The following is a 24,180-nucleotide window of genomic DNA, read 5'->3' as shown; positions in this document are numbered from 1 at the left end:
TCGTTTGTCGTCCATTCGGGAAATTTCTCATTGCATGCATCGCAAAGCGAGCGGGACGAACGGCACCAACTTTCATTAACCTCGCTCCGGTCCTCGTTAGCACCTCCTATACCTCGGTGATAGTGTCAGAGCGCAAGAACAAGCCGGTAATAATTACGTACACCTTCACAAGGTACATGACAAGGTACACGTAATAAATCTCTAAGCATCCCAATTGGGAGGGAAGCCCCTTGGAAGAAGGGGAGTTATGACCTAACTCTAATAGCACTGCCACCAACGCTTCACAACAAGTTGCCGGTTCTAGAAAGCAGCTCCGGTGCGCAAAATATTCAAGAGAGCTGGCGAGGCGAACTTGATCCGTCTTGATCACACATCGGTACGTACTTCTTCGAGTGTAGTCTGTCCGTGGTATTCCCGGAAATTGAAGAGAAGGGAACTTCGGACGATGTCCAACCCAGTTGTTCACCTATTCGCGCCAAGTTTGCCCAAGCGGCCGCTGCTGAGATAAACGTTGGTGGGTGGTTAGACGCCAAATGAGCGAGATCGGTCTTGGAATCGCTGGTTTCATGGCTACATACTATGTCTTCGTACCGAATTGGGCCGGCAACAGAGACTAGAAAAGTGGCTGCAACTTTGCAACGAGATGGAAGCTAGCTTGCCGGCTTCAAAAGAGGCGCAAAAGTGCATCGATAAAAAGGAAAAAAAAAAAAAAAAAAGGTAGAAGCTCCAATGCAAACTTCCACTCCTGCCCGCTTCTTGCTTCCACCAGCAAGCAGCCTGCAAAATGCAAAATGCAAACTGCAGCTGCCATGTACAATGTTTCTTTGAATTGACACTTCTTTCAGGCACATCGAGCACATGGCAGAATCCCGACCGCCCTGCCATGCCAACTCTTGCAGCAATGCTGGGAGCTGTCAAACTTATGTCTGCTTTGCCTTTACCTTGGTCGCTCGGGTACTATATGTATACAGAGTGACAAAGGCTCTTGTTTATGTTATTCATGCTGCTTTTTTATTTTGATTTCTTCCTACCTCTAATGGCAACTCCTCACATAATATTATAGGGAAGCCTACGCAGGAAGCTTCGAAAAGTTCAATAATGAACCTATAAACCCAATGTATGGTACGTACGTCCATAACAAAACCGACGGCGCCGGATCGGCAACGTCACAAACACTCCCCCCATGGTCCCCAGGGTCGCCCCTGATCCCCGCCCAAGAATCGAACACAGAAAGGTTACGTAACGATACCAAAGACCAAAAAAAAAAAAAAAAAAAAACGAAAATACCAAACGCTAATCCAAATCCGAAAATCGGCACGCACGCTTGAGCTTATTTCGACCTCCTGGTCTTAGGCGGCACGCACTAAGGGCACCGCCATAAACTGAAACCTAAACAGCTCCAAGGAATCTATGTATTCATGCCAAATCGGTACAGTTAATGTAACCACCGGGTACTAATAAACGCTGACGCGTCTTTTCTATACAGCTATACTACTTATCCCAAAGATGGATTCCTTGCGAAGCTCCCTCTCTCTCGGTTCTGACTCGGAATTGTGGACGATGAATCTTTCCAAATCCACAACAAAACCTCGGAAAGATCGGATCGTGCGAGAGCAGCCATTACGCCTGCTTTCGCGGCGGTAAGTATGTGTACCTAGGTATTAGCACACAGCTGAGTCTGACAGGACGGTACATACATAAATACCTATAAGTTACGGCGTCATCAATTGTGCGATGTGGTGGCGACCGCTCGCTTCTCCCAACTTCTGTCACTCAGTCTGTGTAATACTCTACTACCGAAGGCAGTTAGTTGGTCAGACCGTTCCAGATTTTGAAATCCATTCCGTTTCACCCCCCCTTCCTGCCCACAAGGTGCCCACAAGGTCGGTATCCGACGGCTTGTTAATGAAGGCTTGTTACATAGACTTGTTCAACGGCCAAGTACACAACTGTGAGACAGGAGAGGAGAGGAGGTCGGTCCTTCAATGTATCGCAAGGTGTGATGTCCGACGAGCAAACCTGCACTAGAAAAAAAATGGAACATGTTACGCCCGAAAGGGCGACATCCGATGTGTCTGAGAATTGGAAATGGAAGAACACTACTCTTTGTGTATTGTGTATGGGGGTGGTGTGTCAGATATTGTGAGTCTTCTTGCTTGTGTGTCCGAACTTCTCTTGGAAGAGAGAAGGAGCTTATCAAGGCCCCCCTCTCTGTAGGTTGGGAATTCAATGAGATAAGACTCACTGACTGCCCTCGTGTAACCATCCAACAAGTGCCGGGCAATCAAACACTGATAATGATGGAATAAGCTCAGGGTGGCTTCGAGGCTGCAAAAGTGATTGATGCGGTTGTATCGCGAAACAGGATAGCCGCCTGATCGCCTATTTCGTACGACACAAGACCCCCGACAGAGTGAGATGATGAGATCTGGTCAAAAGGGTGTCCATTGGGGAGAAAGGAAGACCATGATACCGTATTACATGGGAAGCCACCCAACCACGGAGCGTGAAGCGATGTTCTGGCTGAAAAGTGTCATGTTCGAGTGAATCGACGCCACGGCTCGCTTTCGATTGGTCATTTTCGTACTCAAGAGTCCGAGCCTGCAAGTCAGAGGGAACAAAGGGGGGGTGAACCGGGTGGTGCGCCGCATTATCGCGTCTTTGTTAACCTTATTCAGACGACTGTGACCGGGCTTGTCTGGTCTTACATCTGAGCCGCCGCTTTCTGGCAAAGTCCGCACGAGGTGACTGTGTTAATGTGTATCGCTGCGAGTAGGTGACCTTTCTGGAATAGCTAGCTGACCACTGGACCCAGGTGATGGAGGTGTGTACAGGCACACAGAAAGGTGCCAGTGTGCTCCGTGACAGGTAGCTAGGTGATCATGTTGGTATTGTAGCATGCCCCCCCTCCCACATGGGGAACGAAATGAAGCCATTGGGTTCCAGTGTGACGGATAGCTCCAATCACTGAAGCTGAGGTCATCACTCAACTCCTTGAAAGAACCATGCAGACTCGTCTAGACAGGTTCAAAAGTGCAAGTGCCGTGCCGAGTCAGCCGTGGTGGCCATTGTTATTATAAAAAAGGTTTGGTGTTGATGTCGTTGGAAATTCCGTGTAACCGGTATGACCTCGGTAGACTGCTGTCATGTCAGAGCATGATGCGGTGCAATGATGGCCGATGTTTGCTGTGAGATTAGTGTGTGGTACAATGAGCGCGATGCTGCGTCTTGGTGTTGCCGCCGTCAGATGGCTTGATTGTGAAGTGGAAGCCCCGAAGTCGCCGTCTTTCAAATGAGCGACAGAGATGCCGTCATGCCGTCACTACAGACAGAGGCCGCAATCGGGACACTCGGGCGCTCGGATCCGTGGGTACCTGACTTGCTAGTACGGGCTGGATGGCCAATGAAGATGGTGACATTGACGCTTAAAATCATGCTTAACCAGACTCCTCTTCTTGGCCGATTCTTGGTAAGGTCTGTATCGTATGGTACGGTAATGAAGTAACAAATCACATGGACGTAACTTGGTACCTCCGAATCGGTGGTCGTCACCTTCCAGTTGTGAACTTGTGTGTACCTGAATGACAAGGACAAGTGGACATTTTTCTCGGCCTTGCGGCTCGGGCTATCGCAAAGAACACGTTGAGAAAGTTTCGCGTTGTTCAAGGGCTGAATCGGCCGAGCTGGAGGCACAGAGTGGGAATTCTTGGGGAAGCGGAGTCGAAAAGCTTTTTTTCTGTTGCTCTCATGACAGCCTTGAGCCCTGGACGGAGTCCCTCCAACTGCCGCCAAGTTCCGTCCAAGACCGCCAAGCTTTTCTACATGCAGTCTTGTCACAATGGAAAGCGCGACTCCACAAAGTTAACGTTAAATTCAGCACTTGTGATTTCCACTGACTGCAACCTCTACAGGTACCTACTCCCATAGGTACTCCCATCATCAATAACACAACACAAGGCCGGGGCACGCGGATCAACAGATGACAAAACAAGTCGTGCGAGACACAAAGTGAAATCCACCGACGATTTTTCCAAACACTAATTTCCAGTGGAGACCACGCGGTCGGGACGGTGTACGAGGACGAGTATCCGACAATTGTATTTCTCTCAAACACGGACGTGCAACATGGTCCTGCCCTGGTCTTCTCTTTTTCTTCTCATCAGTGGATTCATCAATCCCCGAATATTCCGCACGTATTCCACGGGTATTCCACGGGTACCTCCGTATCACTCTCGCTTCATCGGTTCCCGACATTCCACTTGCCGTCGTCTCCAACTTCCAAACACACGGCCGAAGAAAAAGGGTCAGTTCCCAAGAAATTGGCCGGGAATCTGCATTGCTCGCTACACCACAGCAAGTGGCAGATTACGTGATGATGACAAGAAAAAAGGGGGCCTCCACGGTCACCACCACCACCACTGGACGAGACGGACGCACTCATCAAAAAAACAGCAAAGGGAAATCGCGAAACCGAGCTTATTCCGGAGCGGCGCCAAGCCTGTCTCGACCCCTTGGCCGGGGACCCCCCTAGATCGGATTCGACGGGATGGACACCAGATGGAGCGAAGATGGAGCACTCTAAACACCAGCCAAGAAATGCCTAGTCTCGGTCCGAGCTATCCCAGGCGTTGCAAGCGTTGCAAGCGTTGCAAGCGTCGCAGCAAAATACGAAATAAATGTATACGTAGACCTAAACTAATGCGTACGTAGACCCCCCCACATTTTATCGCTGAGTAAGCCTAGCCTAGCCGCCCAGCCGCGCCAGTAAATGAGGCTACCAAATTAAGACCTGCGCATTATTAGATTTACGTCTTTTACGTATTCTTTTTATATGAAAGTATTTAGAGTTATTAATTTAGTTAATTGTTTATTGTTGAGAGTGTTGATATTGCGGTTGCTAGTAATATTACTATCCTCTATATTAGCCTTATTATAGCTATATATACTGCATTTACTATCTAGAGTGTACGTACCTACTTTGATTTTGATGCCCGCTGTATAAGTGCTGCTTAGAGTGTTGAAGTAGTTAGAGATTTGCTTTCTTGCTTAAGTCTCTTAATAACCTATCTTTCGCTCTGTATAGGTATTGGAAGTGGTGTTATAGTTATAGGGGTTTGGTTATATTATATTATTAGTATAATATAGTTTTGTAAATTATATTGTAGTTGATTAGAGAGAGGAGGAGCGAAGTTTCTAATTGGGTCTTTAGGAGGCGCCTAAAGAATAATAGAATTAATTAGTTTAGTATAATAATTTATAGTGCGAGTTGTAAGAGCTTCCTTTATTTTTAACCGGGTAGGTATATAACTATTTAATTTAGTCGTATTTGTACTTAATCCCTATATAAATTTTAATGATTATTTAGATTAAGAATAGGAGATTTAAACAGTTATTTAATAGGCGTTGGTATTCTATAATTAAATTAGTTAGAGTTGATAAGAGTTGGTAAATGTTAGAATTAATTATTTAGTAGTTATTATTAAATTTAGGGATAGGGAAATAGGGAGGGCGTTAGCCGTCGAGAGGGAATTAGGAGATAAAAAGGCGAGGGTAAAGGAATTGGAATCGATTGCGGTATTGGAGAAGGCGTTGGTATTGGAATTAACCGTACTATAATAATTTTAATTATATTATTAGTTATATTATTAATTATTTTAATAACGGCTCGTTATAAATTTTATTAAATAATGTTGTAGGTACGAGACGCTTTCTATGTACCCCTTTTTTGTATGTTTCCTTTCCTCCCTTTTCTTTAAGTATTTCGTTGTATTGCTTAGCGGGGTTCCTTATTATAAGAGAGGATATAGTGGTTATTATACCGGTTGCGGTTAATAGGTTAGGTAGGTTGGGGTAGGGTATAATTACCTTTTAAATTATATAGTTTGTGAATTTCCGGGTTTATAAGGTTTCGTCCCGATATTTTACGTATATAATTTATAAGGTCTGGGTCGGAGATAACTGCTTGCTTCCGGCGGCTAGGTAAAGTAGTAGGGTTTTAAATCGCGTAAATTTAGCGTTTAGCTTCGGTTAAATTTGTACCCCTATTTACCTTTAATTATTAGTACGTAAATATATCCTCTATAGTTAGTATTAACGGGGGACGTATTTATAATAGTTTTAATATAAAATATTTATAGGATAAATTATATTAAGTTATAAATGCCTTTTTATGCGTTGCGTTTGGGTTTTAATGAGGGTTTTTTAATTAATTGTTATAAGTATAATAGTATTGGTATTATATAAGTTTGAGGGTATATAGCGCTACTTATATTTAAAAAAAAAAGGAAGTTAATTAATTAGATTTTTAGATGGTAAAAGAGGGCAAAAGAGAATAATTATATTTATAAGGGTAATGATAAAAGATTATATTTTTATGTACTTTTAATATTAGATTATTAAATATTTTTACCTTTTTATATTTATATAAGTACATTTGCCTCGCTATAGTCTATTGTAAATTGAATATTTCTCTTTAAAAGTAGTAAGTAGAATGTATATATTCGTATAATTAGTTTAAAGAGGAGAGACGATTCTTAAGGAGGCATTTGATAGCTCTATATGTAAACTCGATTCCATTAGTTGCTTTAATATTATAATTCTTGAGCTTCGATATTGTATGATTATTAAATTCGTCCATTTATAGAAGGTAATATTTATAAAAGTAAGTTAGTAGAATTAGAGGTTATTAGCGAAGAATATATATAATTTATTATAAAGATTTATATATTTGCCATTTGAATTTATAGTATAGTAATAGCTATAGCCTTTTGAAATAATCTTCGTCGTTAGTATATATTATTTGCCACTAGGCCTTTTAGAACCCTTTATATAAATTTTAATAAAATTAACGAACGGGGTTAAAAATAGGTATTTTATAATTTTATAGAGCGATAGCTTTAATTACCAGTTTATTAATTACTTTACGAACTCTTTGTTTATCGTTAGGTTATTGGGTAAGGTTGGTAGCAGTAGTGGCGTCGTTAATTTCCTCTAGGTTGTCCTTTTTTAGGTCGTTATTAATATGTTTATTAGGTTCATCGTTATTAACCGCGGCCGTTGGACCTCTATATAATAGAGGATTAAGGCCGCTACTATTTAAGTTCCGAGTAGTTGGCGGGAGATTTAGTATATTAGCGCCCGGGATTAGTTTAATATTATTTAGTTGAACCTAATTTTTTTTAATATAATAATTTATATTTTTTATAATGTATTAGATATATAATTAATATAGGACGTTTAGGTAGGTAGCGATAGCGGCCTTTTTAAACCCTTTATTAAAGTCGGTAATAAGTATTAATAAGTTAATAATATTATAATTCTTTTAAAGTTTCTTAAGGTAGTTGAATTATTATACGAAGTTTTTTTTAGCTTTCCGTATTCGAGAGATTGAAGGCTATATTAAAGTTATAATTTAAGGTATTAAGATTAATAACGTTAAGGAGGGGGAGGTTGAAGTAGTTAATTTGTAAGGAAAAAAAAGTGGTTAGTTCAATTAAGTAAAAGACCTTAAATGTAGGTATTAGAAACCCCTAAATTCGAATAATTAGAATTAAGAAGGAGAATAATAATAATAAAGGTAATATTTACTTTGTACGTATTATTTCCTAGTAATATATAGGGATTGTTTTTAAATATTTTAATATATTAATCGAAAATTTAAAATATCCGTATAATCTTTTATTCGTTAAGGAATAGAAGATTATAATTAACGAAATATTCGATATTATATACGTTCTTATATTGCTCTAATAAGTTGATAAATATCTTTATTAAAGTATAGGTACTATACTTTGCCCAGTGAATATATTATTGAATATTTAATATTTTTTAGGGAGTAATAAGGATTCAAAGACTATGTAGTTTTATTATTAGTTAGTTATTAGCGATCTTATGAGAAGGGATAATATATTTATTATCTTTGAGAGTATTATTTAAATAATGAGTAATTTAATATACGTTTATTCTAATTATATTAAATGACCTTTCGATAATAATATTAGTAATTTCCTTGTAGTTACGACGAATTTATTATTAGTAGATAACCTTACCGACGAAGTTAGTAATATCGATATTATAGTTATAAAAGTTCTTAATTTCTTTAGTGAGTTATTAGTTATTTTACTTCTTCCTTAATACAACTTTTATTTAGTATAGATAACTTAGCCACTTCGAAGCTATGTTTCGAATATTATATTTAGAAGATTTGTGAGTACTGCCGTATATATAGTAATAATCGACCTGTATAATAAGTCCTTCCTTCCTCCTTTTTTTATTTTTTATTTAGCTATACGAAATTACGGTAAAACTTTATTATATAGCGTAATTTTATAGTGCGTTAAAGGTAGCGACCTTATTATTGTACTTGGAGGACGTAAATAGTAGTTGTAGTTTCGCTAGTTGGGGAGCGCGTTCGTTGGGGGACGGTAACTGCGTTCTTAATTTCGATTATTCGTATCGACTGCGGCGGATTAATAGTAATTAAAATTCGACGAGGGGAGTTGTACTTTATCTAGGAATAATTGTTCGAAATTGGTTGGGAATTATTTTAGTGGACAAATTTGTTCAATTACGGTTAGAATTGGTCATTTTAGTCAGTTGTGCTAATAGTTTAATTTATTTAATACGCGGCTTAGGCGGGCGGGCGGGCGAAGTATATTAATAAACGCGAATATTACGAGGTCGAGGATATATAATAAAATAATAATAAAGACGATAAATAATGGCTATAAACGGTTGCTTAATATTAAAGTAAGGTCTTGTGATGGTTTTATTTAATTGTATAATATTAATTATTATTAATAGATAGTGTGACGGCGGCATAGCGGTTAGGTAGCGATGTGTATGGTGTGATGTATTAGCGTGGTTGGGCTGGGCTGGGCTGGGCTAGCTGGGTTTATTCAGTTATAAAAGTGGGTCTACGTGCATATTGAAATGGGTCTACGTGTGCATTGATTCCGAGCAAAATAAGCTTGAATTTTCGACGCTATTTCCATGTTAATTCCGCGGGTGCAGGGGTCCGCTTAGTTGCACTCGAGCATGTAATCAATACCCACTTCTTTTTCTATCGTGTGTTCTCTGCTGCTCGAAAACGAGCCGGATAAATCGACTGTGTGCCCAGATATTTCGGCGGTGTGGAACCCATCTGACCAATGAGGTGTCATGAATTTCCCTTCGGCTCAACCACCAACGTTCGCTGTGATCCTTCTCACGATGCGCTCAAGAAAAAGACAACCGCAACAATGCTGGAAGGCCAGAGGGAGGAGGAGGCAATGGCGGAAGCAAAGCACACGAGCTAGGAGGTGGTTCGTTGAGAAGTCCAACTCCAAGAGCTCAAAGTCAGGCCAAAGGGAGGCACAACTAGAAGCACAGCTGGAAGCACAACAACGGGAGCTCCAAACTCAACAACCGCTACCATGATACCGCCGATACCAGTACCGCGCGCCCATGGCAATGCCCTTATCCAGGGGCATATCAAGTCAGATGTCAATTGAGCGCCTCGAAAAAGGTCGTTTTGAGCTCTCTTTGCCGTGCAGTGGTTCGAAATGATGACTTTTGGTGAGGATTTGGTAATGCGCGAAGTTGATGCCAAGCCTGGGGTCTTGGCTTCTTGGCTTGAGCCACACCGCCGAATTATCAGGGCACACAGTCGATTTATCCGGCTCGCTCGAAAAGGGCACCTTCTCCCATTGCTTTGTGTTAGATTCTAGGGTGGCATTCTGGCCAGATGTGGGCCAGGTGCCAGAGTCCCAGCCACCTGATTTAACAGGTCTTGGCAAATATGGGTTACCCCCAGAACTCCCCATACCAGAGCGCTCAAATCAGTCATATAGACTATATAGAATCAATCAATCACTAGTAAATCTGATAATTAATAATCTGATATACAACCCATTAATACAACGATTAGTACGTTTGAATAGTAAATAACAACCGGATTACAATATCTCTCTTAAAGCCTACCAAAACGAGATCGTAATCGACACCTTCGTTACTGAAGACGACCTTATCAATAAACAATTCTATAAATTAGAGGTCAGCCTCTATCCCAATAATAAGAAAGATTGGAAAGAGTTCGTAGCTAGTAATAAGGCCGTGCGTGCCTGGATAAGATCGTCAATTAGCTACGGACTATAGGATAGAGCTATAAGGAAGAAATAGGATATTGACGAATAGTATTGAAATTTTAAGTAGATGACGAATTATAAGGCGGTTGACGACTAGATTAAAGTAAGGAAGATATACTATAAAGCTATCGCTATTCTTACGAAGGAATTTAAGAATTGGATCAACTAGCTGCAGACCTGGTCTACTGCTATGAGCAACGGGCAAAGTAAGGGAGTCGGTAAGATTCTCGTTGCGAACTTATAGTACTTTAACTTTATTAATGCGGTTAGGATCGTCCGCCCTAAGTAGTACGATGGCGCCTAGAAGTTTAATAAAGAGATAGCCGCTAATACTCTTAAGTATATAGAGGTCTATAAGGATTTTAAATAGTATGGTATCGATAGCGTTCGTTACGGGGTCGCCGCCGGAGGAAGAGGAGGAATCTATCGTAGTACCTTTAGCGTTAGCAAGTTTAGTATCGAATATAATGGCTGGAGATATAATAGTAATAATTATAATTATATTAGAAATAAGGATATTCATTATAATAGTAAGAATAAAAAGCTTAAGGGCGTAGGAAAAAGAAAGTTCCCGTCGGATAAATCCGAAATTTAATTACGTAAGAAGGGTAATGGTATAATATATAAGGTATACGAGAGAAGCTATTATTCTCTTAAAGACTATTAGTATGTTAACCTAAGCGTGAAGTTTTTATACTTTAGGTTATACTCCTCTATTAAACGCGTTATTGAAGCTAACTTCGCGAGAAATTTAGAGTTTGCTAAGGAAGTAGTTGAGTTCTCTAAGAAGGAGGAGAAAATTGAGAAGGAAGAATTAGCGTAACTATCGAATTGGGCTTATAAAGTAACCTTTTAAATTAGTAAAGTATTTAAAATTAGAGACGAAATTTACCTTTTTAAGAATTTAGTGATATTCGATTTAAATAGTTCGCTTTATATATTTAATAATATTATTGATTTCCTTTGCTTTCGTTATATTAATCCGGATAATCTTTTATAGGTTAGTAATATTTAAATAGAAATTAAAGGGTTTAAGGAGGTCGATATTATTATTAAGGGTAAGAATAGTCCCTTAAAGTTACGGTTAAAGGAGGTCGCCTTCTACTCTAATTTATTACTAATTTCGTTTCCTATTTTTAATTGCGAAAGTAGGGTTTTTATTAGGACTATCGACTACTAAATAATTATCTAAGAAAGGCTAACAATTCATTCTTTTACTATTTGGATATTATTTATAATTAAATAATTATTAAAATTATCCCCTTTTTATTTATTAGAGCCATATTCGTAGCGCGCCATTATTAAATTAATTTATATATAACGACCTTCGAAATGATTAGTAGAAATATAATATTAATAATTCGGCTACTTAAGTCCTTAAGTATTTAACTATCTATAAAATATTAATGGAGTACGATTATGTAATATATTTTTAATTAAATACGATGTATATAATATAGTAAAGATAAAACGATAAATTAGCCGCGTTTTGAGAGATCGAAGCTACGGCCTAGGGGAAAGATTCGTTATCGATTTCTTCGATTTTAAATTCAGATTTAAAGGATTATACTACCTTTTTCTAATTACTTATCGATAGTTAGGATTAATTTAAGATTATTATTTATCGAACCGAAAAGTTATTATAATAGCTAATACCCTGGCTAGCTATATTTAGATATTTAAGTACCAATATAATATTAATATTAAAACCCTCGAATATAATAACGAATTTATAAATAATAAGATTAGGGATAGATTCGCCTGGTATAATACGGTTCTTAAACCTTTTATTTTTAATATTTAAATATAAAATGGAGGGGTAGAACGTTTAAGGGGTATAATTAAAGAGATATACCGTACGATATTATTAAATTCGAAAATATTAGAAGATTTATAGTTAAAGACTATTTATATAGCCGTTTATTTTATTAATTGTTCCCTTTATTATCTATATAATTAGAAATCCCCCTTTGAACGATTCTATATCTATATTGCAAAGTAATATTGTTAATAAGAATTATATAAATTAGATCTAAGCTACCTTCGAATTCATAGGTATAAGGTATTTACTATAATAAGTACTACTTAGAGGAAAGAGTAAAGATTTTAAAAGTATAACCTAAAGGTGTAGATCGGTTATTTTATCGGTTATTTAGCGACTTTAATTTACTATATATAGATTCCCTATATAAATCGGATCGTTTAAACTAAGGACGTAATATTCGACGAAGATATTATTTCTTATTTAAATATTAAGAAATTTAAAAACGATTTTAAAATTACTAGCGAAGAGTTCGTTGATTTGCTTAATAAATTAAACGAATTTATTAATTAAACTTTTAGGGGTGTTGAGTTGTCCTATATCGAAGGTTATACGTTATTAAACGATATTAATAATAGTAATATTAAATTTCTTTTATTAAATCTCTTCGATTAAAATTAGGAGGATTATTAAGAGAATTAAAAAGGTTTTTAAAATAAGAGTAGTTAATTATAGGAGGTATTAATTTAATAGTTTACTAATAATAAAATATTTATCAAATATATTATAGGTTTATATTCGTTGTTTCTATTTACCCCGCTAGCTATACTCTATACCGGCTATTTTATTAACCGAATTATGGATTAATATATTCGTTATTAAGAATTATAGGAAGCTGCCTTTAATGTTAGTAAATTAGTTTAATTAGTAGTTAAATAAATGAAAAGATAATTATTAAGCCGGAAGTCGAACGGTTAATTACAAAATATAGTCGTTTTAATAGGGTATACCGATATAATCTCCCTCTAATACCCAAAAAATACTATAATCTAAATAATTACGTACTTAAGTAATAAGTTAAAAGAGTAGAGGAAATTTACTTTAAGAATATAAAGATATAAAGACGTAACTAAAATAGATGAAGACATCCCCTATTTTAAATGTAAATAAATTTTTAATTATATATAGGTTTATATTCATAAATTTAATAAGAATTAGATATTTAATAAAGTAAAAGCGAAGTTCGTTATAAGAGGTAATTAATAGAAAAAGATAAGAGTTAATACGTATGCGTTTATTTTCGCGGGTTAATTATTTCGTATTATTATCGCTTTCGTTATTTATTTTAATTTTAAATTTATTTAATACAATATAGTTAATGCTTTCGTAAATACTTACTTCGATAAGAAGATTTATATATGTATATTATTAAAATATTGAGTACCCGGGAAGGTTTTTAAATTTATTAAGGCTTTGTATGGTTTCCGACGAGCTCCTTTATTATAGTAATGAAAATTGAGCGGGGCTTTTAAATCGATAGGATTTAAAGCGATCTTTAAAGACCTATATATTATAAAGAAAGACGGTATTTTTATATTATACTACATCGATAATATCGTTTTTATATTCGATAAAAGTAAGATAGACGAAGTTAAGAAATATACGATAGAATTGTAATTATAATATTATTTAATAGGAGGAGATGAATTCTAATAGTTTTTAGGTATTAAAGTTATACGTAATTGAGACTAAAGAAAGATCTGGGTTATTTTAAAAGGTATATATTGATAAGATTATTAAATCATTTAAATTTAGTTATCGATTAATTTTGGTACCTATAGGCTATAAGGAATTAGTACCCTTCGAAGGTATTATTAGCTACGCAAAAATACAAACGTACTAGATTAATGTAGGCTTTTTATTATATGTAATAGTTAGTATTCGATTAAATATTACGTTTTCGTTAAGTAAATTAGTTAAATATAATTATAATCCTAGCCCTATTCACTTGGCGGCGAGCGAGAAGGTTATATAGTATTTAAAAATAATAAAGATATAAGTATTCTATTTTGGCAGGAGTAATAAATTCGAAATTGCTTCTAATATTTCGTTTACTAATAATAAGAGTAATTGTAAGAGTTCCTAAGGATTTATAATTAAATTATATAGTGGTTTAATTTATTAGAGAGCAATTAAATAGATTATAATTACTACGTTAATGATAGAAATAGAATTATACGTAGTCGAAAAGGTAGTTAAAGAGACTTTCTTTATAAACCGATTAATATCGGTATTAGGGGTAAGCTTATTAGAGGATCCTATTCCTACTCTATATTATAATAACTAGCAAACTATTAGGGTACTTATAGAAGAAACGTTTACTTTTAGTATAAAAATAAGGTACATAAATATTTATAGATATTAGTTAAGAAGAGAGATTCTCGAGAAAAAGACTTTCAATATCGAATATTTAGAAATAAAGTTAATGCTAGCAAATAGACTACTAAAGGTATTAGGTATTTTAGAGTATAGGAGATTTAGGGAATTATTAGGGATAGTTAAGGTACTACTACGGGAAGATAGCGAAGGAGGAAATAATCCGGTACCGGGAGAGGTGGATTTTAATAATCTAGATGAAATATTAGGTCTAGAAACATAAAACGACGAGAGCAATATATAAATAGTTTTACTTTTGACTTTAAAGAGGAAAAAGAGGTCTGCAAGTAAGGGGGTGTATCAGATTCTAGGGTAGCATTCTGGCCAGATGTGAGCCAGATGCCAAAGTCCCAGCTACCTAATTTAATAAGTCTTGGCAAATATAAGTTACCCCCAGAACCCCCTATACCAGAGCGCTCGAGTCAGTTACACAGACTACACAGAATCAATCAATCACCAGTAAATCTGACACTTTGACCCCAGGATTTTCCGTCACCTGTCATTCATTGCTGTGCTCCTTGGCGTTCTTGGCCTTTCGTGGGAGTGTGCTACATAATGTAGGTTCTGCAACGAGATGCATTGATTGTTCATCAATAACAAGAACCAACAGAAACAAACGAACACACATCCTCTCTCTCTTGTCGGCTCGTTGGGAGAGGATATTGCTGCGGCCAAGCCAACACCGTTCGCGTTGGTTATCTCTATTGCCGATTGCGTGACTGACGGGAGCTCGTTGGGCGATATACATACCATACATGCACAGCATACCTGCTACAAAGCGGTAGCACAGCATCAAGGGAATAAGCATACCGACATGGTTGAGGGTGACAGCTGTGCGATGCCACCATCGACAAAGTCAAAGGGTGGTTGCTTGCCTGTCCGGCCAAAGCAAGATCGATAACCTCTGGCTACGTACCAAACCAACAACCAACCAACCAACAACCGACCAACCGACCAACAAGCTCTCCGGTTATTCATTTGTTGCACTTTGTGTGCCATCATCATGTTTCTATCCATCTGTCCATACACTAGCATACTTGTACAGCATACGGCATGTAAAGTGAATGCCTGCTGCGAGGCGCTGACGGGAGATCACCAACTGCTGCCATGGGCAACAAAGCGTCAAAGCTGCGGAGCGGATATAATGCCGCCTCAACGTACAAATGCAGTGTAGCTTTAACGAGAGTTAAAATACCGACTCCTGATTTTATTGGTGATACTAAGCTTACGACAGCTCATTCAGTGGGGAAGGGAGGCTTGTTGGGGTTGTTGGTTTGGAAATACACATTACCAACTGCCCGTTTCTGGATAGCGCTAGTTTTATTTCATTGAGGCTGTAAGCGTGCTAACTAACTTTTGGGTCCAGCTGGCGATACGAGAAGACGGAGATTTGTTGGTTGATGAGACGGTAACTAACTGAAATATTGAATCCGTGTCAGAATTGTTACCTCTAGCTTTGGGAATAGCTTCAAAGTTCAAGACCGGTGTTTCTTTCCTTCGGTTTAACGTCAGCCGAGGGAAGTCTCAACGTGAGGTCTGGTGGCTGCCTGCCTGGAGATAACAGAGGTGCCGCGTTTGCTTCAATGATGGTGTTGGTCAGCAGGCAATATCAGGCTCCAGGGCTTCGCTTCAGTGAATTGCAGGCGCTGATGAAAAACGGATGGAAGCCATGGATGGGCCCACTTTCAGCCGCCACCCCCATCCATCCCATCATCTCCAACCGCAACTCAATCGTCAACTTTAAAACCTTGATGAGAGCTTGCGTCAACCTCAACGCACAAACGCACAAACGCGAAGCGAACGGGCACCCGACCCGGCGGGGTATTGAGCAGCAGAGCATTGCAGGCAAGGCTTCAAGTTTTGAAGGCAGCAGACCAGTAGCTTCGCAGCTCACGTTCGTCCCATGTATCAAAAATACCAAAGATACACGTACATTAACGCCGCCTTGCATCCGTGCTCAAGATATCTCCAACAAACAAAAACAGAGAACCTTGAACACACCAACACCAACTACCACACAGGGCACCAAAGGTAACTCGAACCCCCAGTCCCCATTTCAATACCGTAGCTCCCTGGCCAAAAAGGTACTTTCAGAGGTACCTCACTCTGAGACATGCGCCATTGGCCGGCGTCGTCATCGACCTGCAGCCGATCCCCCAACCAGCCGCCAAGTCCCTCGACAGTCGCAAGCTAAAATCTTTTATTTCCACTTTCAACACTTGGCTTTCTGGAGACTGGGGACTGGCCCAACTGAGAAGAGCCAACGCAACTAACAAACTGTCCGAATCTCCGTCTGAACCGAACGATACAGGTCAGTTGGTTGCTACGACCGGCGGGAGGGAGTGACTCTGCAACCTGGAACCTTCGTTTTCCTGCAACATTCACTGCCCGGCCTGAACCTGAAAGACGTGAAGTAGCCAACTCTAAATCCGAGACCAACCAACGGCCAACCGCCGCTTTCGCCTTCAACAATCTGACAGAGTGAAGGGTCGGTAGAAGGAAGTGAAATCTCACCCGCGGAATCATTTCTTTCCTTTTCGCTTTTTCTTCCTATCTGGAAAGCCCACATCGCCAATCTCGAGTCGCTTCAACCAGAAACCCGCGCCACGTTTATTTGGTGGTGACATTGTCTCGGCGCAAAACAGCAGCACTACCACCGTTGACCACGACTACCCGTTTGGAAAGTTTCCGAGGGTTAAACATACTTTGAGTTTTCCCATGACTCGCCAGCCACAGGCAGTCGGGAAAAGGGAACATCAAGTGGAGGCCACTCAACAACCTCGGAACTACCTCGACACATCATCTTCGTCACAACAGTTTACGACTGAGAAAATCTGTAGGTACCTGAGCTCTTTTCCTATAATTTCACCTCGATCCTACCCCATCACACCCCTTCTTCACCGTAAGTCCGAGTCTCATCCGAGGGGCTATTCCCGATAAATACGCCCGGCATTGCTATTGTAGGGCAGTATGACGGATGGCAGGACACCTTCACACAATACATCACAGCCACAACATGGCATGGCAGGACAGGCACCTGTAAAAATCCAAACAGAGTTGCCTTCACTTGAACACATGTTACTCACAAGCTCACTACCCATTCGAGATGACTTTCGGTGGTCGGTGTCATGTCCTGTTCGGTCCTGCAGGTGCTACGGAGTACATGGTCCACATTCCCTCTAGGGATGGCCATCTGAGCTTGTCATGCGGAACCCCGTGGAGGTGGTAATGCCTTACGTTCGCCTCGACGGTCGAACGCTCAAGCCCACACACAGCACACACCACTGCACTGAATTTAAGCTTCTTTCCACTTGCAACGTAAAATTAACATTCGAAGAAAAAGGCTGACCTTTACAAGAACAGGCATCCTGTCCCCACCCCCGAGGGTGTCGAAACGTCTCAGATTACCAAAGTCGTTCAAGTTTACCATATTACAAGACGATACACTCCCGGAACTCGCCAAACAGCCGCCTCGACTCCCGGGATATCACGCTGGGATCGATCCCCACAGCCAGGATTTCCGGTGGACCTCTTCAGTTGCCGCCCATCTTCTATTATTCGACGCTGGGGCCTAAAAGGGCAAAGCCGGATCCTGGCTGGACGAAACTTAATCTGTCCGATCCGTTTGTTGCCGCGGTGGAGCTGCAGCGTATTAGCACATTCGAGTTACGCTTGCTCGCTTTAAATATCGACAGGCTCCCACCGCTATCCACCCTGACAACATATTCCTAGACGTAGGCAGATCACATAACCGCCGCGTCGCCCAAAATGTCGCGCCATCATCCGAATATGTCCATGGAAACCTATTACGGGAGCGTCCGTACAACCGCCGACGCCATCAAGCTGTTCGAGGCCTGTCGAGTAGGCACCCTGCCCCGAGTACAACGCCGACTATCCGAGAAAGAGCGTCAGGCCATCCGACCGGGCTCGGTCTTTGTCTGGGATGAGAGGGAAGCCGGCATGCGGAGATGGACGGATGGAAAGTCATGGAGCGCCAGTCGTGTATCCGGGAGCTTCCTCACCTATCGGGAAATGGAGGGAAAGAGGGCAGGTTTCGGTGGCAGGAGGAACGCAGGGAGGACTCCAGACTCGGCCCGCGCTAGTGACGAGGACCGGGGTTCGGACGATCACCACGAAGGCTACAGGTACAAGGCGGATGGGCTCATGAAGCAGTCATTCAGCATCACGACCTCCCACGGCCAACACCTCCACCTCATCTCCTACTATGCCCGGGACGGCCGGGGCCCAGCCAACTTGCCCGATCCCTCGAGTGATCCAGCCCTCAGGCACGTTTCCATCCCCAAGGGCATCTACCCCGAGTCCAGTGTTAGCGAAACTTCGGTTCCGGTGACGACTAGAGGCCCCATGCAGCGACACTCGCCATATTCGCATCCAAGGAACGCTCCGCCCCCGTATCATCAGCCATATGACCCCAATGTCCATGCGCCTCCGCCCGGCCCCGGCTATTGGGGACCCATCTCTCCGGTCGCGACGCCTCCTTACAACGGCCATCCCGCCCCGTATCCCCCAGGACCGCCATATCACCCCGACGGTCTTCCGCCACACGCGCCACCGCATTATGCTCACCACCCTCAACACTTCTCTCCTCCTCAGCACCACATGGCCGCCCTGCCTCCTCCGCCGGCCGGTAAGCCCGGCATCCAGCTCCCGCAACCGCAGCCATATCCGCATCAGCACGCCGTTCAAGCCCCGTATCCGCCGCCGTTATCTCAACCCCCGCCACCGGCTTACCACTATCTTCATCAAGGACAACAACAACCACCACCCCCTCAGCATCAACAGCCACCTTACCACCACCAAGTCCCACCCCATCCAAGTCAACAACCCATGCACCACCACCAAGGCCCGCCACCTCCTCACCATCATCTCCCCTCCCCGCAACTACCATCCGACGTTCACCACCCCGAGCATCAACCGCAGCAACCACAACAACACCCTCGAATCGCACCCATCGACTCACCAAAGTCTCAACAACTAATGGCCGCCGCCCGCGAGACACTCAACCTCGACTCCCGTCTAGCCCACGGCGCCCACGGCAGCGGTCCCCTCCCCCCTCCGCAACAACAACAGCAGCAGCAGCAGCAAAACGGAACCGGCAACGGTGGCACGCCCTTTTCCGGATCAGGAGCCGTACCCACCCCTCCTCTGCCGCCTACTTCTTCGAGCGGTGGTGTGTCATCGCCTCGTCATCATCAGGAGTTGAAGCCGGTTTTGTCGCCATTGAGTTTACACCCGCCCTTGGCTGCTGCACCACAACAACAACAACAACAAAACGGAGGACACGTCAAACCATCATCCACCACCAGCCCCATTTCTGCTAGTACTAGACCTAGTCTGAGCGCTATCTTGCTTCCGCCGCCGAATCCGAATGGTGTTGGTATCAAGACAGAGTCGAATGGGGCTACGCCTGTTAGTGCGAATGGAGCGAGAAGTCCGCTTGGGAGTCCTAATGGGTTGGGACCACATGGAGTTGGACATGTGCCTGTGCATGGACTGGCTGCGGCGCCGGATAATAAGGCTTATGAAGCGTTGAAGGCTTTGAATAGGAATTTGTGCACCTAAATAGGTGTGCGTGTGCGTGCGGTGGATGGGTCGGGTCTGGTCTCTGGCATTTCATTTCATTTCATTGGGGTCTGGATGGAGTATTTAGTTCTGTTCTTTTTTCTTCTTTGATTTGTTTTCTGGTCAGGATCCATCCATCCATCCATCTGGTGGTCAGGATTCGGATCCGTCCGTTATCAAGGAGGGCTGTTTTCTACATCCCACATTTTCATTTCATTTCATTCATGATTAACATAACATTTCATGATCAAAAGGGTTAAAGGGTCAAAGGGGGTAAAGGGGACAAGGCAAAGGGTAAGGCGTTTGTTTTCGGGCAATAGCATTTACTACGCTTTGCAGAATAATGGAGTTTACGGTCCATTAAATGTATTTTTGTTCTCTTTGGTTCGGTTCGGTTCGGTTCGGTTCGATTTGGTTCACAGGAAAGGACACTGGAACTGGGTCGGTCAACGTTAGGTTCGATGAGGGAAGCAAGGAAGAAAGGTCACAACTAAGGAAGAGAGAGAGAGGTCAAAGAAGTTTAGTTTGGTGAGACCTGAGACCAAGAGACCTGAGACGGACAGAGTAGAGTGATGGAGATATCAATCAGGAGCGAGACTTGATTACTTACTGGTGGATGAGCGGAGGGACTAGTCGCCTGCCTCTTTTGCTGGCTGGCTCGTGTTGGAGCGAACTTCATCGTCAAGAGAGAGGTCAAGAACATCGAGAGAGAGAGGAACAACGAGAGCAGTCAGTGGATGGATGAGTAAGAGAGCTGCTAGTGGTAGTCAGTCAGTCATCAGTCAAATAGTATCAACGTCCGCGTCAAATATCAGTGCCAGTCGTGCGTGGTGATAGTCATCGTTCAAAGTGAAAATATGTCGGAGGCTTTCGGCTGTCTGATCTTTTTCTCCGAGTAATCTTCACACCCTAACCTAACCGTTACGCCTTTCTAACATCATGAGCGAACGAATGCCCAACCAAGTGCCTCACTCGGTCAAAGGAAAGGAAAGGAAAGGAGACATGATGCCAAGCCAGTTAGGGGTAAATAAATAAATATCAAGTTTACAGCACAGCACAGCGAATGGCTACCAGGCGTAATCAGGGTGAAACCAAAGGTTGGTTAACATGAGCCCATTCATTGAATCGCGCACGCAACGGGCCACTTCCACGACCACTATGTGTCGAGGTCGATCAAAGAGTAGAGTAGAGTAGACAGCGGACTCCAAATTCCAGGAATTGAAAATTCAAAATTCAAAATGCTCGCTATGTACTATACAAATTATCTTATCTTCCTTTTCGGTCCACTTCAACCCAAGCTTGCGTCGTGCGTGAGGTGTGGGTACCTTGCTATATCCCCACCTACTTTCTCTCTCTCTCGCTCTCTAGTCACCAGTGTATGTATCAAGACCGTACCATACATATTCAGACCGTCCTGTTTCCGGTCCAGCCCGGCCAGTGTATGGAGTGCCATCTCTGGCTCTTCCCAATCCTGTCTGTCTGTCTGTCTGTCTGTCTGTCTGTCTGTCTGGATTCGTCTTTTTTTTCTCTTTCTTTCTTTCTTTCTTTCTTTCTTTCTTCCTCTCAGGGTTCTTATCCAGTCATCTGTACCTGTACTTGATTCAGAGAGTAGTAGTCCTCCCTTGCTCCTGTGCCGCCCTCAAAGCATCAACCTCTCTCTGCAACGCATCCAAATCGGCCAGGATATCCTTAGCTGCCGACTCTCGTCTCATCACGTCTTCCTCGTCCTCGTTGCCGTCGACGAATCCCTGCTCTTGTACCTTGCTATCTGCGGTTGCAAGCTCCATTCCATCTGGAAGACCTCTCGGTTCCTCGCCTAATGCCAGCGATGCTTCCAGGAATCGCGCACCAGCACCACCCAGTCCTGGGGCTGGAGCAGCAGGTGGTGGACGAACAGGAGCAGGTGACTCAACAGTTCCCGGAGCAGGTGCAGGATTGCCGCTATCAATACTCCCGCTTCCCGAGACCGATCGCCTGTTACTCCCCCTCGGCCGCGGTCTAGGTGGTGGTGGCGGGGCATGATTCGGGCTCGGGGCAATCGGTGCCGGGGATGCCAATCCGATTGGTTCCCTACTTCTACCACTGTCCGCCCTGCGCACAGTACCCGGCGTTGAAGGGGTGCCCGACCGGACTGATTTGTTCCTCGCTGGGGGAGGTGGAGGAGGGGCTAGCCTGCCGCTTCCGCTGAAGGTCCTACCATGTCCAGTTTGGTTGAAGCTGCTGATGCTAGCGGTTTCGGGGTTGTTGGAGGAATCGGCAGGGGTGCTAGGTCGGCTGCTCTGCGCTGACCCAGAGGCCGGTTGAGCTGCCAACCCAGGAAATTCTGTGCCCTCGGCCCCAGCAGACGCGACTGCAGGCGAACTGATGCCAATTCCCAATCCTGCCGTAGAAGTCGAAGGCCTAGGCACATGTGTCGACCTCCTCGGCGGAGGCGGTGCCGGTGCGTTCACATGAGTGGTAGAACTGGCAACCTTTAGGCTCGATGACCTTGAGCGGATCGAGTCCAGAGAAGTGCGATTGGGTTCCTCATCCACACGAGACGTCTGTGGTGTTGCCACGGGTGTTGACACAGACCCCGGGACAGACACCTTACTTTCTGAACGGCCATGAGTCGATCGCCTGGGTGGAGGGGGTGGCTTTCTGGATGTTTGTGAAGGAGGCGGTGTGGCCGTTGTTGGCTTGGGCGGAGTTGGCGGTGGGGCAGTCGTTGGGTTTGTCTCTTGCCCCAACTCCAGGACCTTGCCGGCGGCTTCATGGTCGAATGGGCTTTCCAGGTCTTCCTCGCCTGGAGACCTAAGTGGCGGCGGTGGCGGTGTTTTGTTCACGTCCGAAGGCTGTTCTGAAAACGGCGAAGCCAGCACCCGGGACGCGGGGGCAGATGATGACGAAGACGACGGTCTCGGGGTGACTGGCGTAGGGTTAGGGTCCACTTTGATCAACTTCCCATGCCTCGAGCTAGGCGGCGGCGGCGGCGGCGCTTTGCTCCTCGACGACCCTGGTGTCTGAAGTGTTGGGCGTGTTCGCTGCGACTGTGATTCTTCCCTTTCATGTTCCGGACTCCCGTGGGATGTCCGGGACGTGTCTTGGGCAGCTAAAGTCGACGAAGCATCAGTCAGGCTCGCCCCATCGGTCCGTGGTGGTTGTACCGGTCCTCCTGCTTGGCCTGTTAAAAGAAGCCGTCGGAAGGAATCAACGTCTAACGAGCCCTTCCCTCCTGGTACCGCACCACCGGGACTCTGTGTTGTGGAGCCTGGTAGCTCCGGTCGTGACAGCGTCGGCGGGAAGGCCTTGCCATCCATTGCGGTGGGAGGCGGCACCTGGGCAAATGGATCCGCGCCTCCATCTTCATCATCACTGGAACTACTTTCGGCCGTATCCTCCTCCACCGGTGGGTATGTATCGGGTTCTTCCTCCGACTCGGGAGATGGCGGTGGTGACTGTACGCGGACCTTCTTCACGACTTTTGGTTTCTGGAAGCTTGTCTTTGGAGGTGGTTCGCTGGACTGCCCCAGAGACTGGAGAGAGTTGCGGAAGTCATCGCTGGACGGTAGTGCCGGTCGCGTAGGGTCTAACGAAGACGAGGAAGAGGTAGGGAGAGGGTCGAAAGCGTGGGCGAAGGCGTCGGAGGCCAGCTGAATGGGAGGGTTCGAAGTCGGAGTCGCTTGTTTGCGCCGAAACGGGTTGTTAGTGCTTAGGGACGATGGTTGGGCCATTGTGTCGATCGTTTTGTTGTCCGTTAATTAAAAGGTCGAGGTTGCTTTGCTTGCTTGCTTGCTGCTTGCTTGAGTGGCAGGGTGCTAGCAACCCATTGTCATGTCATTCCAGTTTCCCAATGGAAGCAGCTCTGTGCTGGCACCGGAGCTGAAATGTTTCATCAGAGAGTGGTCGAGCAATGGATGGCCGTGATGATTCGAGGCTGCTACCTAGTGTCGAGGTAATCAGAAAACCGGTAAGCTCGGCAGGCGGTTGCGGGGACGAGGCACAGCCAGCTCTTGATTTGGAACTTTTGTTGGGGGGCGCTGCGATTAAGCGAAATATTTATTGGGCTGGCTGCCTGGCCGTCGTTGTTGTCGTCGTCGGTCGGGTGTCTCTCGCAGTCCGTCAACGTAATGGTTGTGAGTGGATGATGCGTCGTGCGGGATGCCGTGAACAAATCGGCATTGAGCTGTGTACCTAGGTAAGAGCTAAGGGCAGTGTAGACTACACTAGACCGGAGTCACAGTGCTCATGTCACCAAACCACCTTACTATTGGCTCCGTGCCGCGACAGGAATAG

General features: G+C 43.4%; 5 protein-coding genes across 5 annotated transcripts; 3 read left to right on the top strand and 2 right to left on the bottom strand.

Moving 5' to 3' along the window:
• Nucleotides 1-3,437: 3,437 nt before the first annotated feature.
• Nucleotides 3,438-3,735, bottom strand: B0H65DRAFT_521520 (uncharacterized protein; the record flags this gene model as incomplete). The annotated part of the gene is made up of 2 exons (XM_062828752.1): nt 3,438-3,465; nt 3,578-3,735. Coding segments are annotated over 2 exons (186 nt in total), but the record flags the coding sequence as incomplete, so codon positions are not given.
• Nucleotides 3,736-3,926: 191 nt separating this feature from the next.
• On the top strand, nt 3,927-4,880 carry B0H65DRAFT_460561 (uncharacterized protein). Its single transcript, XM_062826540.1, has one exon. The coding sequence runs from the start codon at nt 4,126-4,128 to the stop codon at nt 4,708-4,710; it is 585 nt and encodes a 194-aa protein (XP_062682551.1). The 5' UTR covers nt 3,927-4,125; the 3' UTR covers nt 4,711-4,880.
• A 10,719-nt stretch (nt 4,881-15,599) lies between these two features.
• On the top strand, nt 15,600-16,818 carry B0H65DRAFT_570286 (uncharacterized protein). Its single transcript, XM_062830443.1, has one exon. The coding sequence runs from the start codon at nt 15,906-15,908 to the stop codon at nt 16,593-16,595; it is 690 nt and encodes a 229-aa protein (XP_062682550.1). The 5' UTR covers nt 15,600-15,905; the 3' UTR covers nt 16,596-16,818.
• Nucleotides 16,819-17,741: 923 nt separating this feature from the next.
• Nucleotides 17,742-20,027, top strand: B0H65DRAFT_149615 (Gti1/Pac2 family-domain-containing protein). Its single transcript, XM_062821061.1, has one exon. It carries the CDS (start codon nt 18,091-18,093, stop codon nt 19,903-19,905), a length of 1,815 nt encoding a protein of 604 aa, XP_062682549.1. The 5' UTR covers nt 17,742-18,090; the 3' UTR covers nt 19,906-20,027.
• Nucleotides 20,028-21,423: 1,396 nt separating this feature from the next.
• Nucleotides 21,424-24,075, bottom strand: B0H65DRAFT_460551 (uncharacterized protein). Its single transcript, XM_062826539.1, has one exon. It carries the CDS (start codon nt 23,616-23,618, stop codon nt 21,507-21,509), a length of 2,112 nt encoding a protein of 703 aa, XP_062682548.1. The 5' UTR covers nt 23,619-24,075; the 3' UTR covers nt 21,424-21,506.
• Between the last annotated feature and the right edge of the window lie 105 nt (nt 24,076-24,180).

This window comes from Neurospora tetraspora, assembly GCF_033439725.1.
Source record: "Neurospora tetraspora strain CBS 560.94 chromosome Unknown B0H65scaffold_3, whole genome shotgun sequence".
NCBI lineage: Eukaryota > Fungi > Ascomycota > Sordariomycetes > Sordariales > Sordariaceae > Neurospora > Neurospora tetraspora.
Note: the sequence above shows the minus strand (reverse complement) of the source record. Positions and strands in the feature narration are given on the sequence as shown.